The sequence below is a fragment of the Triplophysa dalaica genome, chromosome 6 (assembly GCF_015846415.1).
Source record: "Triplophysa dalaica isolate WHDGS20190420 chromosome 6, ASM1584641v1, whole genome shotgun sequence".
Taxonomy (NCBI): Eukaryota; Metazoa; Chordata; class Actinopteri; order Cypriniformes; family Nemacheilidae; genus Triplophysa; species Triplophysa dalaica.
In genome coordinates, this window is record NC_079547.1 from 24,234,124 (window position 1) to 24,247,766 (window position 13,643).

The 13,643-nt window shown below is 38.0% G+C and overlaps 1 protein-coding gene across 1 annotated transcript; it reads right to left on the bottom strand.

Annotated features, from left to right (window-relative positions):
• Positions 1 to 6,788: 6,788 nt before the first annotated feature.
• On the bottom strand, positions 6,789 to 13,239 carry LOC130424921 (neoverrucotoxin subunit alpha-like). The gene is made up of 4 exons (XM_056750909.1): positions 13,197 to 13,239; positions 11,941 to 12,040; positions 7,437 to 8,906; positions 6,789 to 7,333 (listed from the first exon to the last, which is right to left on the bottom strand). Exons 2-4 carry the CDS (start codon positions 12,029 to 12,031, stop codon positions 6,789 to 6,791), a joined length of 2,106 nt encoding a protein of 701 aa, XP_056606887.1. The 5' UTR covers positions 12,032 to 12,040; positions 13,197 to 13,239.
• Between the last annotated feature and the right edge of the window lie 404 nt (positions 13,240 to 13,643).

A 13,643-nucleotide genomic window follows, 5' to 3' on the forward strand; every position in this document is an offset into this window, starting at 1 on the left:
TGTGAACACTCTTGAGCTCAGCGTCATAATCCTCATCGCCTGGATTTGCCCGTTTTGAAAATTTGTTCAAAGCCTTGAATAGTTTGAGGATTATTAAACTTGTGACACACATTTGTCACCTGATCATACGGACCACGCAGGAGTTTTCTTCTCCGATACACTCTCAAAAATTAAAGTGTTGTTCACAGTGATGCCATAGAAGAATCATTCTTGTTCCACAAAGAACCATTCATTTAAAGGTTCTTTAAAGAATCTTTTCTGCCACAAAGAACCTTTGTGAAACAGACATGTTCTTCGGATGTTAAAGGTTCTATATGGAACCAAAAGGCTCTTCTATGGCATCGGAAACCTTTTGAAGAACCTTTTTTTAAAGAGTGTAGACAAAACATCGAAAATACGTCTCAACACTTTTTCTCTGAGACAGCAGAGAGATTAAATTGAGATGTTACTACAGAGTAAAAGTGTTAGTGTATCTCAGTTTGTAAAGTATTGAATTAGTAGTTCAAAGTTTGTGGGTTCAATATGAAATTACTTTTGATAAGTCTCACCCAAATGCATAAACGTAAATTATCAGTACAGTAATTAATTTCTCACATCTCAACAAGGGGATCTGATAAGGTGTCTCGAACCGTGCTTAGATTTGCAAAGACATCATAATCTTTGAGATCTTAATGTTAATGTAGCAGCTGCTGCCACAACAAATAACGACAAAAGTTATTTGGTTCATGTAGTTCTTGTCTTTAAGAAATTAGGACTTTATCTGCTCTTTCTGAGACATTTACAAGGGCCGTTACACACGCGGTTTCTGCCAATCTCATATTAATCTTGAGTACCTATAGAGTAGTATTGCATACTTTGTATCTCTGAAGAGTATTTAGTTTGATCACATTTATAAAAGAAAGATACAGCTGTACAATTATTTCCGAAAGCATACGGTGCGTGCGGGGGGGAGGGGTAGGCTGAACTAAAGCAATTGCGCACCCATTGCCAACAAAACACAGACATCAGTTTCACTCACCGCATGCGGTTCATGTCCGGCATCTTTGAGCGAAGAGTTGTCTAATAAGAGACTAAGAAAAATTGTTACGATATGTTCGAAAAATACTTTCCGACACCTGTACTGTATCGCTGGGGGAATGTATCGAGCACAGAAATACTACGTAATACGCCCAACTTGTCTTTGACAAGTTGACCATGTTAAGGATGAGAAGACAGCACGTTTAAGTCAGAATGATTGACACACCGTTGCACCACCCCTTTAAAAAGTGAAAGAGAGCAGGACAACAGATTTCACTCCACATAACTGTACCCTTCTGGTTTTCTTTAAGTAAAAAGCTCATCAATACGATTCACCTCACAGCTCACAACAGATCTGCCAGAATAGAAAATACGACCGATAATCACAGCCGGCCCGCATGTGAGAGAGACGGATAGAGAAAGAGCATGAAAGCACCTGCTCATGTTTTTATACAGTTATGATATGGTTTGGCTGGTTTCATCACAGCTGCTGTAGTTCAGATCTCTCTCTCATTTGGAAGAGACTGTAGACTGATGCCTGGTTTGTTTTCCAGTGATGAAGAAAAGAACAAACAAACAGCTCACAGATGGCACACAACAGACGAAACAACTTTGATGGAGCCGGTTAATGACTCACAAACAGACCCCGATGGTACCTGCGTTCTGGAGAAATTTGCCAGAAACATGATCAAATCAGCCCATCAGCAGAAATGTGCAGAGGGATTCTACTCATAATGTGTGATTATTTGTGTAGTATACACTTAGAATTTTGTGAACCTCATTTTCAGCATTACAATATGTTTTTTTTTAACCAAATTCTTAAAGTTTAGAAAACACAGTACTTTTGATTTCTAAAAGTTGAGCATGAAGGATGTCTTTTGTTTTATCTGAAGCTTCATCTGTTATTGTCTCCATCACCGAGTTCACAGCAGATGATCGCTGGTCTCGTCCTGTAGATCATCACATACACGATTTACTGACGCACATCACTCGCTAACAACATCAAAACAAACATCCAACAACACCTGTTGCTGTGTTTTAACTGGAGGGATAATGCCAACTCATAGTATAAACACAACATTCAATACAGCAACCAATTTCATTAGGAGAATGAGCTCTCAATCTAACAAATGTGGATAGCATAGGTCCGATCATTTCATCTGTCATGAGAAATGTTGGACTTTGAAGTGAGATATTAGACATTTGGCCGCATACATTGTTATCCTTGCCGATGTGGGCACAGTTTGAGACTTTTTGAATACAATTGAAATGAAATGTTTTCATTTTCTGTTCCTCAAAAGAAACCAAACCATAAAGAACATTTTGTTAAGATACAAAGAACGTTCAATAATTGATACGTTGTGCTTCAATCATTTCTATCTTAGGACGTGCACAAACGAAGACACATTTTTGATGAGCAATGAGACAATCTTCAATAGAATCAATTGCCTTGACATTTCTCTACAGGGCTTTCTGTTGAAGTCTTCTTAAAAGAGTACAAATCAAATCTGATTGTGTAATCATGTTCAGAACTCTGTACTGCCCACATAAGCATTTTGCACCACAAATGTGCCACAATCTCATGCTATTCAGTGGGGGGGTCGGTCAAATATACAGACAACACACATGTTTAACACACCCCTAACCGTCTCAGAAATAAGTCTAACATTAAATTGTACTCCGAATCAAAAGTCAGCTCATCTCAATGCATCTCTTACAAAAAATGTTTCTATCAGCAAAAGATCTGAGTTATGCCATTCAAATCATGCTGACTTTGAACAGTCCGTCCCTTTATTTTACATTTGTCCTTGCAGAAAAAATAACTGAAAATATTACATCAAATGGATTTAATGGTTATAATTAAAATTGCATTGGTATATGTATTACGTTCTATTGATGGGATGTTATCTGGGACCCAAAGAAAACACTTACATCCTAGTGGAACAATACCCAAAACTCACAAGACTCAATGGCAAACAACTGACGGGTCATATTAGCAATATAAATAACCATTAGTATTGTGGTTTTACTGCAGGTGTATCCGTTTTATCCCTCAAAGTTGCTATTTTGAGCACTCTATTCATCAAACACAATTTGTGCAATGAACCCCGTAGATACTCCGACTTATTATCTCTCAATAAATTCTCAATATAATCTCATTTAACAGACCCGCAGTAAAGCACACGTGCGTTCGCGCAGAATGCAGATATTTGCCTTCTATTGTCTGCGGCTGCAGGACAAAGAGAGCGCGCGCTCCCGCGGCACAAACGCGCCCATGGCAACAGGTCTCCCGCGCATAGCAACCGGCAACGCTGCACAACACAGCCACACAATGCCTCAATAACAATCCCGCAGATAACGATTGAAATACAAGCGACAACGATCGGCTTTATTTGCCTCGATAAATTTGACGACAACGTGGATCTCACCTGTGAGAGGAGCCTCGACGCTACGCCTCCGCGATCGACGCGCTTCTTTAATGATGTTGAAGCGGCGGAGACACAAGAGCAGAAGCCGCTCGCGCGCGACACACGGATAGTGCTGCTCCTGAGACTGCCATTGTGTGACGTCACAGCCACGTGCGGGAGCGCGCCTTGTGGTTGTAAGCGCTAGTTGATTTTTTTTCACTGACCTAAATAAAGCATTTATTCAATATTTTAGTTTCCAAATATAGATCGTTAATAGTATTTATGAAATATATATCTTTTAATAGATATACATTCGTTAACACGTCTCCAAATCATGAAAAAACTATATAAACACATTCAAATGGATTATAATGGGAATTTAATTGGTTTTAAGGTGAACATTTAAAGGGTCATAATAATTACTGTGATACATTTCTTAAACATTTCTATGCATTGTGTCATTTATGGTGCTAAATCAGTTATTGTGGCTGGAGGAATTTCATCCTGTTATTGTTTTCATTCTCACTTCAGTGTCTTCAGTTAAGGGTGTGCGCGCGCGCGTGTGTGTCCATTTCCTTCTATTGTTCAGACTCGACCTTGATGAAGGTTTCTGGCCACACCCACTCCCACCAACACGCTGCTGCTTATAAAACATGGTTTCTATGGTAACCCTTCTCACCGGTCCTACACATTCTGGACGGTCATCAGTTATTTGGTTATTTGTGGTGCAAGAAAATAAAAGGTTTCTTCAGCAATGAAGACAGATCGTGTGTCAATATCACAGTGATTATATTTGGTGAAACCCTCCCAACTTCATGTTATCTCTACATTATTAATGCAAAATCTACTCTGTGGTTCATTCCACAAACGTGTACTTATAGTAAAGTTATATTATACTGAATTATCTTCAGTCTTGGATTTGAACCCATGTGGTGATGCTCATGGACTGAATAACAGGAAGTGCCCTTTATTGTTTCCTCCTTGTGTTTCTGGATTGTTTTATTCTTTACATTCTGATGAATAGTAGAGGCTGTGGTTCCATTGTAAAAACATACCACATATGCACTGACCTTTTGTGACTGCCATGTATTGAATAGATTATATGTTTCATTTTCAACTCACCCCAATTTCCCCTCAATGTTGCGTAAAATGTTCCTTTAAGCAGCAGAGACTTAAGTTTTATTTACACTGAGCGCAGTTTGCATGTGTGTTGTAAGCTTGTCATCAAACTCGATTTCTCCAGCACGCATGATGCCATCCATTGCATCTGTCACCTGCACCTCTGGCTCCAGGCCACGCCAGCTCGGCACGTGAGCAGAGAATCTACTGTATGCAACCTTCTCTATACTGTACATCTCACAATTGCCACCGGGAATTAACATTTATATTTACAAAATTTACAAAAATGAGAAAAGCTGCACCTGAATAATGATGTTACATTCACTTCCCAAAGAATATTTGCCAATGTCTATGGATGTTTTTGTGATAGATTTCTTGGTAGGAGTGTGTTATTACATGTAGTGATCCTGGAGAAACAGCACAGAGCAAAAGGTAATGGCCTGATATCATTATGTTAAGTGCCGAACAAAGAGCTCCACAAAACAGGACAATTTCTAAAGGCTATTTTTAACAAATCTCTTATGCAGTATAATATGCTACATGGCTAATCCCTCATTTACCAGCAGTTTATACGACCACAGAGGTTATTCTGTGACAGAATATTCAGTAATCTGCCAAAACTGTTATTGTGCAAAACATAACACAGAATGTCTGGACAGGACAATCTCTATAACAGGAAGCAAACATATTAAGTAGAACACAAGAAATAACCCAAAAGATATCAGTAAGACATCAGTGGAGTAGAAATACCCTAAACAATTGCAGGATATTAGATCAGAAAAGAAGATTCACCTTTTTTAAAAGGTTAATAAGTATTAAGTAATATAAGTATATAAATAAGTAAGTTTTAATTTGTATGAAAAGATTGGTTAACTGTGTAAGCAACGCAAAGTGACTTACAAGTAGAGCATATAAACATTTTGTCAACATGCTAAACAATATTGTTAGTTTACAAAGCCAGGCTAAAGAAGGATTAAAGTTGGTGTAAATTTGTTTCTCTTACCCCGGAGCCTGTTTTCAGTAATTTACTGTTACTGAGTTTGGATCTTACTAAAGTGAGTTTGCTAATCTTATGTAAATCAAGGATTCGCGCTTGTGAATTGGAAGAAGGCAAAACTTTATAGGAAATGGAAGCTTTGTCTAAAATCTTCTTCTTACTGAAAATATTGTGATGTCTGAAATTTTATATCACAGATTATTTAAAATATAAAATATTCTCAAATGTTCCTATTTCTGCTGTTGTCATGACTAACGCTATTACAAAATATCTTTATAAGTTTAACTCCTCGCTGGACAGAAATAACCAAGCTGCACACAGAATCAACTCAAGACTCTTTATTAAATATCCTGAAAACAGCAAACATGTGAAACCAGTGGTACAGCTCCATAAAATGACAATATTCATACTCTCCTCATAACACCACAGTTGTGATAAGGGAAGCGTTCTGGTGGAGTTTGTACAGGTTCAGAGACTTCAAGAGTGGGATATAGTATTTGTTTAAAGAGATAAAATATCACCAACCAGATCTCCTTCCAGTCATCACTTTATTAATAATTGTTGACATTTGGTAAGAATTTCATGACGGCTTACAGACTTTGTTTCTGCTTCACTGATAAGCTGCAGTCATTTAACATCAATTCAAAGATGTGAAAGTTACAAACTGAACTAAACCCATTATTGTTAGAGTACCGCTAATGCTGTTAATGAATAAGCGATGTTAAAATTTCCCAAACATTCTAAAACTCTAAATAAAAACCTATTCTTAACTCAACATGATGCAATCAACATTACACAAAGTCCTGTGTTTAAACATAAAGACCCACTCCCATTTCTGTATTTGGCTTAACTTTAAAGAACAAATGAAAAGTCATGAACGTTTAAAAAGAAAAAAGTCTAATATCAACCAATGCACCACTTTAACCCATTTTATTAAAGGCAATTATTCACACCATTAAAATGCAGAATGACATTTAAGAAAAGTTCATGTTATCTACTCTCACACAGTTCAGGGTTAAATGTACGTATGCCACCCACCTAGGGTCATACATGGATCTGTATTGACTGCGCAAGAATCAAAATAGATCAATGGAATCTCACCAATGGTGAAAAAGCAATAGAATTTTTTGTTTTTTCAAATAGTTTTTGCAGGCCATAACCAAGGAAAAAATATTTGAAGCAGAGAATGTTAATTATGTTTCCAAATCTAAGAGCATTGCAAATAGAAACTGTTCAAAATGCTTTTATTACATTTGACACAGTGAAGCGTAGTTGGAAAAGTGATAAATATAGAAACCTGGGTAAACGGCCTCAGTGAAGTTTGCGTTAATGAAGGTGTAGAGGAGTTCTACTTTGTTAGAGTTGACGCTGTAGAAGCTCAAAGTGCCTGCACGCCAGTCCAGGTACACCCCAACTTTGTTGCATCCAGCAGGAGGAACTGGTCCGCTCCACACCTGACCATTATGCCATGCATAGAGATACTCTTGTTTTTCACCAAAATACCAGGATATTTCATTGGATCCAAGCCCACTATCCTTGTCTTCTTTTTTTCTCTCAATTCTTATGAATGTAACTCCCACCCCAACATCATTCTTATAACCTTTACTCCACTCTACCTCCCAGTAATGACGCCCAGTCAGGCCCTTTGTGCACAGGACCTGTGGACGTGGATCAAACCTCTCTGGGAGATCAGGATACTTCTGCAACGGTCCACATGTTGCCATCTTGTTATCTTCAGATAGAGTCAGCCAGTTGCTTGCAGTTCTGGAATCCAGGTTGAGATCAGAGGCATCTGAAGGGGAGAACAAAACATTGTTTCTAAGCATCTACATGAACATTTAATAGATAAACAAGTTTGATTTAGTTCAGCTGTCAGTGTAAAGGTAAATACTTACACCAGATCAAATCTCTGCGGTCATTCATCACTTCAGGGATGCGAGGCTGTGAGAAATCATCAGTGATCAGAATGCCATCCTTGTAATGGTAGATAGTGGCACCTTTGTATTTCGTATTTGGTATAAATGCTATAAGGAAGGTGAAACTGCTGCTGTTTCTCAGAGTGCTGGTGAAATCCCGGAAGGCTTTGGCTTTGTCTCTGATATGAACTCCCTCTGAGATGTACCATTGGTCTTCTGTTGTGACATTTTCATCACTTTGTGGTTCATGTGAATATAAGTACTTGGTCATATTCTCCAAGTAGGGGTCATCGCGTTCAACAGAGGTAAAAACAAAGCACAGAGCATGATCTACTCCTGGAGCGAGAATCTTGCTGTTCAATTCAGACAGATTTGTGACCATTTTTGGCTTTGTTTCTTTCATAATCTCTACACAGGATCTGATCGCAGTGATTTCTGTTTCTCTTTTATTCATCCAGTTGTTTAAGTTGTCTTCACTGAATGGTGACTTCTCCCTGTCGTCAAAGAGCTTTTCCAGTGAAACGTCATCTTCTTCACCTGCACGAATCAAAGGAAATTTTTTCTCCATGCTCATTTGGAGCTTAGATTTGTAATCTTGACATAGTTTATGGAAATTCCTCAACTTTTTGTAAATCTGAGGCACTTTCTCCACCATGTTTTCTCCCATAGAATCACTGCATCTCATTTCTGCTTGCACTACATCTTCTACAGCCTTCTCAGCTTTCCTCACTAGTCCAATGCAGATCTCACCCTTGAGCTCGAGAACTGTGGAATCAAATTTCTTGAGGGGTGTCAGCCAGACAATTAGTGGAACAGCATTGTCTTGCTTTTGTTCCAGGAGGTTTGGAAGTTGTGTATAGGTCTTCACTGCATCTTCAAATGTTGCAGGGTTGCTTTGAAGAATGAAGTCCCCATAGAATTTGCAGGAGAATTGGTCAGTCAGGGCTTTTTCATTATCAGTCAACTTGATACTAACTCTCCCCTCGACATCAAATGTAGGGATCTTCTTTATCACAGCTTGCATGCTGCCCTGGATGTCCTGAGCACTACTAGAATCTAATTTCTGACTGTCAAACACAAAGAAAGCATGGGCCCCATAAAGGATTCCAGTGACAACATGTGTTGCAGATTGCTTATCCATAATATCAGTATTTAGCATGTTCCTGGCCTCTTGATGAGTCATTGACAACTGTTCAAAGGTGGTGGTAGCTTTGTACTGAAGTGTCACTCTGCTCTGATTCTTGGATTTTTTCTGATCATTCAGATACTTGGCTGAACCTTCCACTTGAATCAATCCAGAGAGGAAACTGGCCTTCAGAGACGCATCGATATCAAGTAAAGACGACTTGGATTCAATGGAATCAGATGCAGTAATTTCAAATGAACTGCTGCGCTGAGCGTGCTCAGACCTGTTTTCTTGGAGTGTTTTTTTGTCCCACAGCGTGAAGCCTGTGAAAAAAAACAAGTAATATCAACCTGTAAATCGAGAAAAAACATAATTTTGATAAAATCCTTAAATGTGATTTGAGTGAAATGCTAACAAAAGCAAGTTTTAAAGGTGGATTGAGAAAGTCTAAAACCAGAAGTATGATATCCTTAGGGGAATTTGATAACAATCAGAAAGATTTGATCAGAATCATGAAGACTTTGACATTTTTGAGAACATGTGAGAACATTTTTCCAGAAGTTTTATTATTCTGCATTCCAATTAATATCAATAAATGCTGTTTAGTTTTTATTCAAGCCATAAGAACTTATGGCTAAAATTTAAATACAGCCTACTAACACTAGAAATCACAAGTTAAACATGAAAATATTATAAACTAGTGGTGGGCATAGATTAATTTTTTTAATCTAGATTAATCTAGATTAATTCCAAAATTAATCTAGATTAATCTAGATTAAAATGGCTCATTTGAATTCTGCCGAAGGCATTCAGAATATGTGTGCTACCCAAATAATGACTAAAAGTAAGTCTTTGAGAACGGGTTGCTCAAGCCAGGTGGCGCATTAGACCAGGGGCTCATCTCCTGTTTCCAAAATGCATCACAAACTGCTTGAGAAAGCTGTTCTACTATGATAATTGGTGATGAAAATTAAATTATGTTCAATAAGATGAACTTGTGTTTACTTCCGCATTAGCTAAGGGATTATTTCCGTTTAGGTGGTACTTGAGACTTGAAGAGCTCCTACAGTACATTTACATTTAGTCATTTAGCAGACGCTTTTATCCAAAGCGACTTACAAAGAGTGAGGGAGCAACAAGCAATATGTCATACAGGAGCCATAATACATTAGATCTCAATACAAAGTTACTGGTTTCAACTAAAGCTAGACCACTACCTGATGAGAGAAAGTGTTTTTTTTAAACCAATTCCGCATTGCACAATGTGCAAACAACCTTAGTCTTGTCGATGTTTCTATTGGGAAGCTTCTTAAAAAATAATATTCCCTGAAGCAAACCCGGCGGCTTCATAGCTGCATCCATGTAGCTGCACGTCACGTTTGATGCGGTAATTTCACAGTAACGTTATGTTGTGTTCAGACCAAACGCGAATGGCGCCTCAAGCGCGAGTGATTTATATGTTAATGCAAAGAGCCAATAGACCTACTTGCTGCGCGAATCGCGCGAATGAAATCCTGGTTATGAGATGATGAGGCGGCTTCTGCTTCCGCGAATGACGCGAATCACGCGAGTTGAAAAATCTCGTTCTCGCCCCGTACAGTGCAGTTAAGCTGGTATACATCCGCGCTAAAATATCAAGGTGAAAGTCATCATAGCTTGCGTAGTATAGACCCAGCTGCCAACCCAATTTTGAGAATAGATTAACGGCGACATTTTTTATAACGCGCGATAATAGTCTCACTGCGTTAACGGCGTTAACGGCCCACCACTAAAACTAACTAACATGACTAACTGAAAAAAGAAAAAAAAAAGTAAACATTATAAACTAGCTAAGTAACAAAAGAAAAAAAACTTTAAAACCCTCATTTTGGAACCAATATTTTCACATTATAATCTGTAAAATGCAGAAATGTATAAAAATTCAACATTACTTCGAGTGTGCTTGCATGGTGATGCAGTGGTCACACTGTCACCTCACATTAAGAAGGTCATGTGTTTGAACCTTCCCACTGCCTCTGGCCTGACTATGTGGAGTTTGTGTGTTTTTCCTGGGGTTTCCTCTGTTATTAAGGTATCTGGGGCAAGTCAAACAGCGTCTCCAGTGGCCTAGAGAATAAAGCCTGTTGACTACTTCATATCATCGCTGGTTCAAATCTGCCTCCCACTGACCTTTTCCCCATTTCACATCAGATCAAAAAGACATTTATTCTTAATAAAATGAAAAACTATTGAAAAGTGTAGAAGGTGTACATGATTGGGGCTGGGGCTCTGGCTATTCTCAGTTTGCGAAGGATGTAGAGACGCTGTTGTGCTTTCTTGGCCAGTGTTGCGGTGTTGTTGGTACAAATAGCATATCCACTGATCAAAAGGTTATATATATATATATATCTGTAGAGTCCAATTTTGTCCCTCCCAACCAATGATGAATACAGCCCCACTGATATTTTGTATAAATATTTTATTTCTTAAATATTATTACTTTATAACATCCAAAATCACTGAGTTTATGAATTTCTGGAATTTTAGGATATATTATACTCAATCCAAATGCGATAAATTAATTTCTCAACAATATCAATCTGCCACAAGTCAATGAAAAACTGAAAATTAAATAGCCTTGACATAACACAACACAAACTCTTACAGCTCTACAACTAATGCCAATATTTCGCATATTGTTTTGCAAGACACTAAAATGTATATATACTTTTCCATTTCAAAATAAGAACATTTTAGTTCATAGTATAAGTAGGCGAATTGGGATGCAGCATATGATGAGAAATCAAGGTTTAGTAGATGGAAGAGTATTGACAGCGTGATACGATCGCTTTCCATATATTACCATACAACATTTTCCCAAGACATGCAGGCGTGAATCTGGTGTCATCCATTCTTACAGACAACAAAGCACCTGAACACAACCATCTTAGAATCATATTAGAAGTGGGTGCGTATATTTTATTTAGCGCAAATACTCAACACATGTAGATCATTATTTGTGCAATGTCTGAGCATTACTGGAACATTCCTGTCACTGCTCTACAAACAGCGATGTGCAGTATCGGTCACACACTGCCCGAGAAACGCAGCTGGGACAACTCATCCATACACATACTGGTTATACAGGATTTTTTGGTTCTGTAAGACTGGTTTGTAAGACTGTAAAGTTTGGTATTGGCAATAGTTGTGAGGACTTGATTTCTGTAAAGTTCATATAAATTGACGCTCTGTGTTATTTTGGGGATTTGCCTGGATTCTAAAGTAAAATACACACACATACACTGTGCTGCAGCGTTTGGATCCACAGCATGAGACTAAAAGCATAAGTGCCATACTGTAGCTGTTGTCACATTTTACCTGTGTGCAGTTCATCTTTGCGAGCATCATACAGCATCCCGAGGGTGAAAGGTCGACCCAGTGCAGCCACCGTCATTTGATTTGATGCCATTTCTTCAACCTGAGGGAAAACATCCAACAACATGTCAAACTGACACCACCTTTTCCTCTCTAAGCACACTTGAAGTTGCGCTCTAGTTTCTGTGTGCTACTAACAATTAACTTAAAGAAATCGTCCACTTTCAACAAAATTTTCATGATAATTGACTCACTCCTGTTGTCATCCAAGATGTTTATGTATTTTTTTCTTTTATAGAAAAGAAATTAAGGTATTCGATGAAACTTTACGTGATTTTTCCCCATACAGTGGACTCCAATGGACTCCAAACGGTTGAAGGTCAAAATGACAGTTTCATTGCTGCTTCAAAGGGCTTTAAATGATACCAGACAATGAGTAAGGGTCTTATCTAGTCTTATCTCCCTTTCTTTGTAAACGGCATTTGACTTAGTATTTAGACGTTTAACTTGTAATCAATAGGCTTGTTTTGACTTGACCCGTGCTAGCCTGCCAGGTCGGACACTTCGTGCTTCCCGTTGGGAACTGAACCTACAGCAGACCACAGGATTTTAATTTCTTTATCACTGAAGTGAAGATTAATGTTTTTGCTTTAAGATCAGAATAATAAACATAAAATGTGATATACAATTAAATTTATGCGAGTATAATCATAACCAAGTGTGTCAGAATAAACACCACATATAACAATACCACAATAAACACTTGCAGCGCCCCGTGAAGTCGAACTGACCTGGTACTTCCGCCTACATCAAAAGCGTGACCATTTCAACGTGATTGCGTATTACATGAAGTTAGGAACATGCATCGCAGAACAGAGCAAGGTTAGCATTTGTGTTTATAAATAATACATATGTATTTTATTTAGAAAATGCCCAATCTTTCGCTGTAAGACCCTTATTCACCGTCTGCTGTAGTTTAAGGCCCTTTGAAGCTGCACTGAAACTGTAATTTGACCTTCAACCGTTTGGAGTCCATTGAAGTCCACTGTACGGAGAAAAATCCTGGAATGTTTTCATCAAAAAGCTTAATTTTCCTTTTGATTAAAGAAAAAAATTCATAAACTTCTTGAATGACAACAGGGGTGAGTCAATTATCATGAAAATCTGTTGAAAGTGGGCGATTCCTTTAACATTTAACAGACCAACTTAAGCCAAATCACAGGCATCATTCTTTCACTTGCCATCCATCCTGTTCTCACCTGGTAAAGTTGTGTAGATCAGCTGTGTTGTGGATGAATCTTCTTCACTTCTAAATGGAGCTTGCAGTCTGAGGTTCTGTGGTGTTGCACATGTACTTATATATGTAAAACCCCCCTTACCTGGCACATTTATTTACATTTACATTTATTCATTTGGCAGACGCTTTTATACAAAGAAATACACCTTCAGTATTTTCATAAATGATGTGGCTTTTGAGATGTTTCATGTGAAATAATAAAATTGGATGACAATGAGCATATTATTATTGGCAACTAAGTTCGGGAAACTCTGGTGACTTTCATTTGTGTGGTTTTATGGGGAGTCATGTTTCAAGCAGTGAACTGAGTTTATAATTTTAAACCTTGTCAATTAACAGTGTGAATCTTTAACTAAAGGTTTGCTCTTTATAATAATCAAAGGGAAAAGTATCTTGCAAGAAATACAGT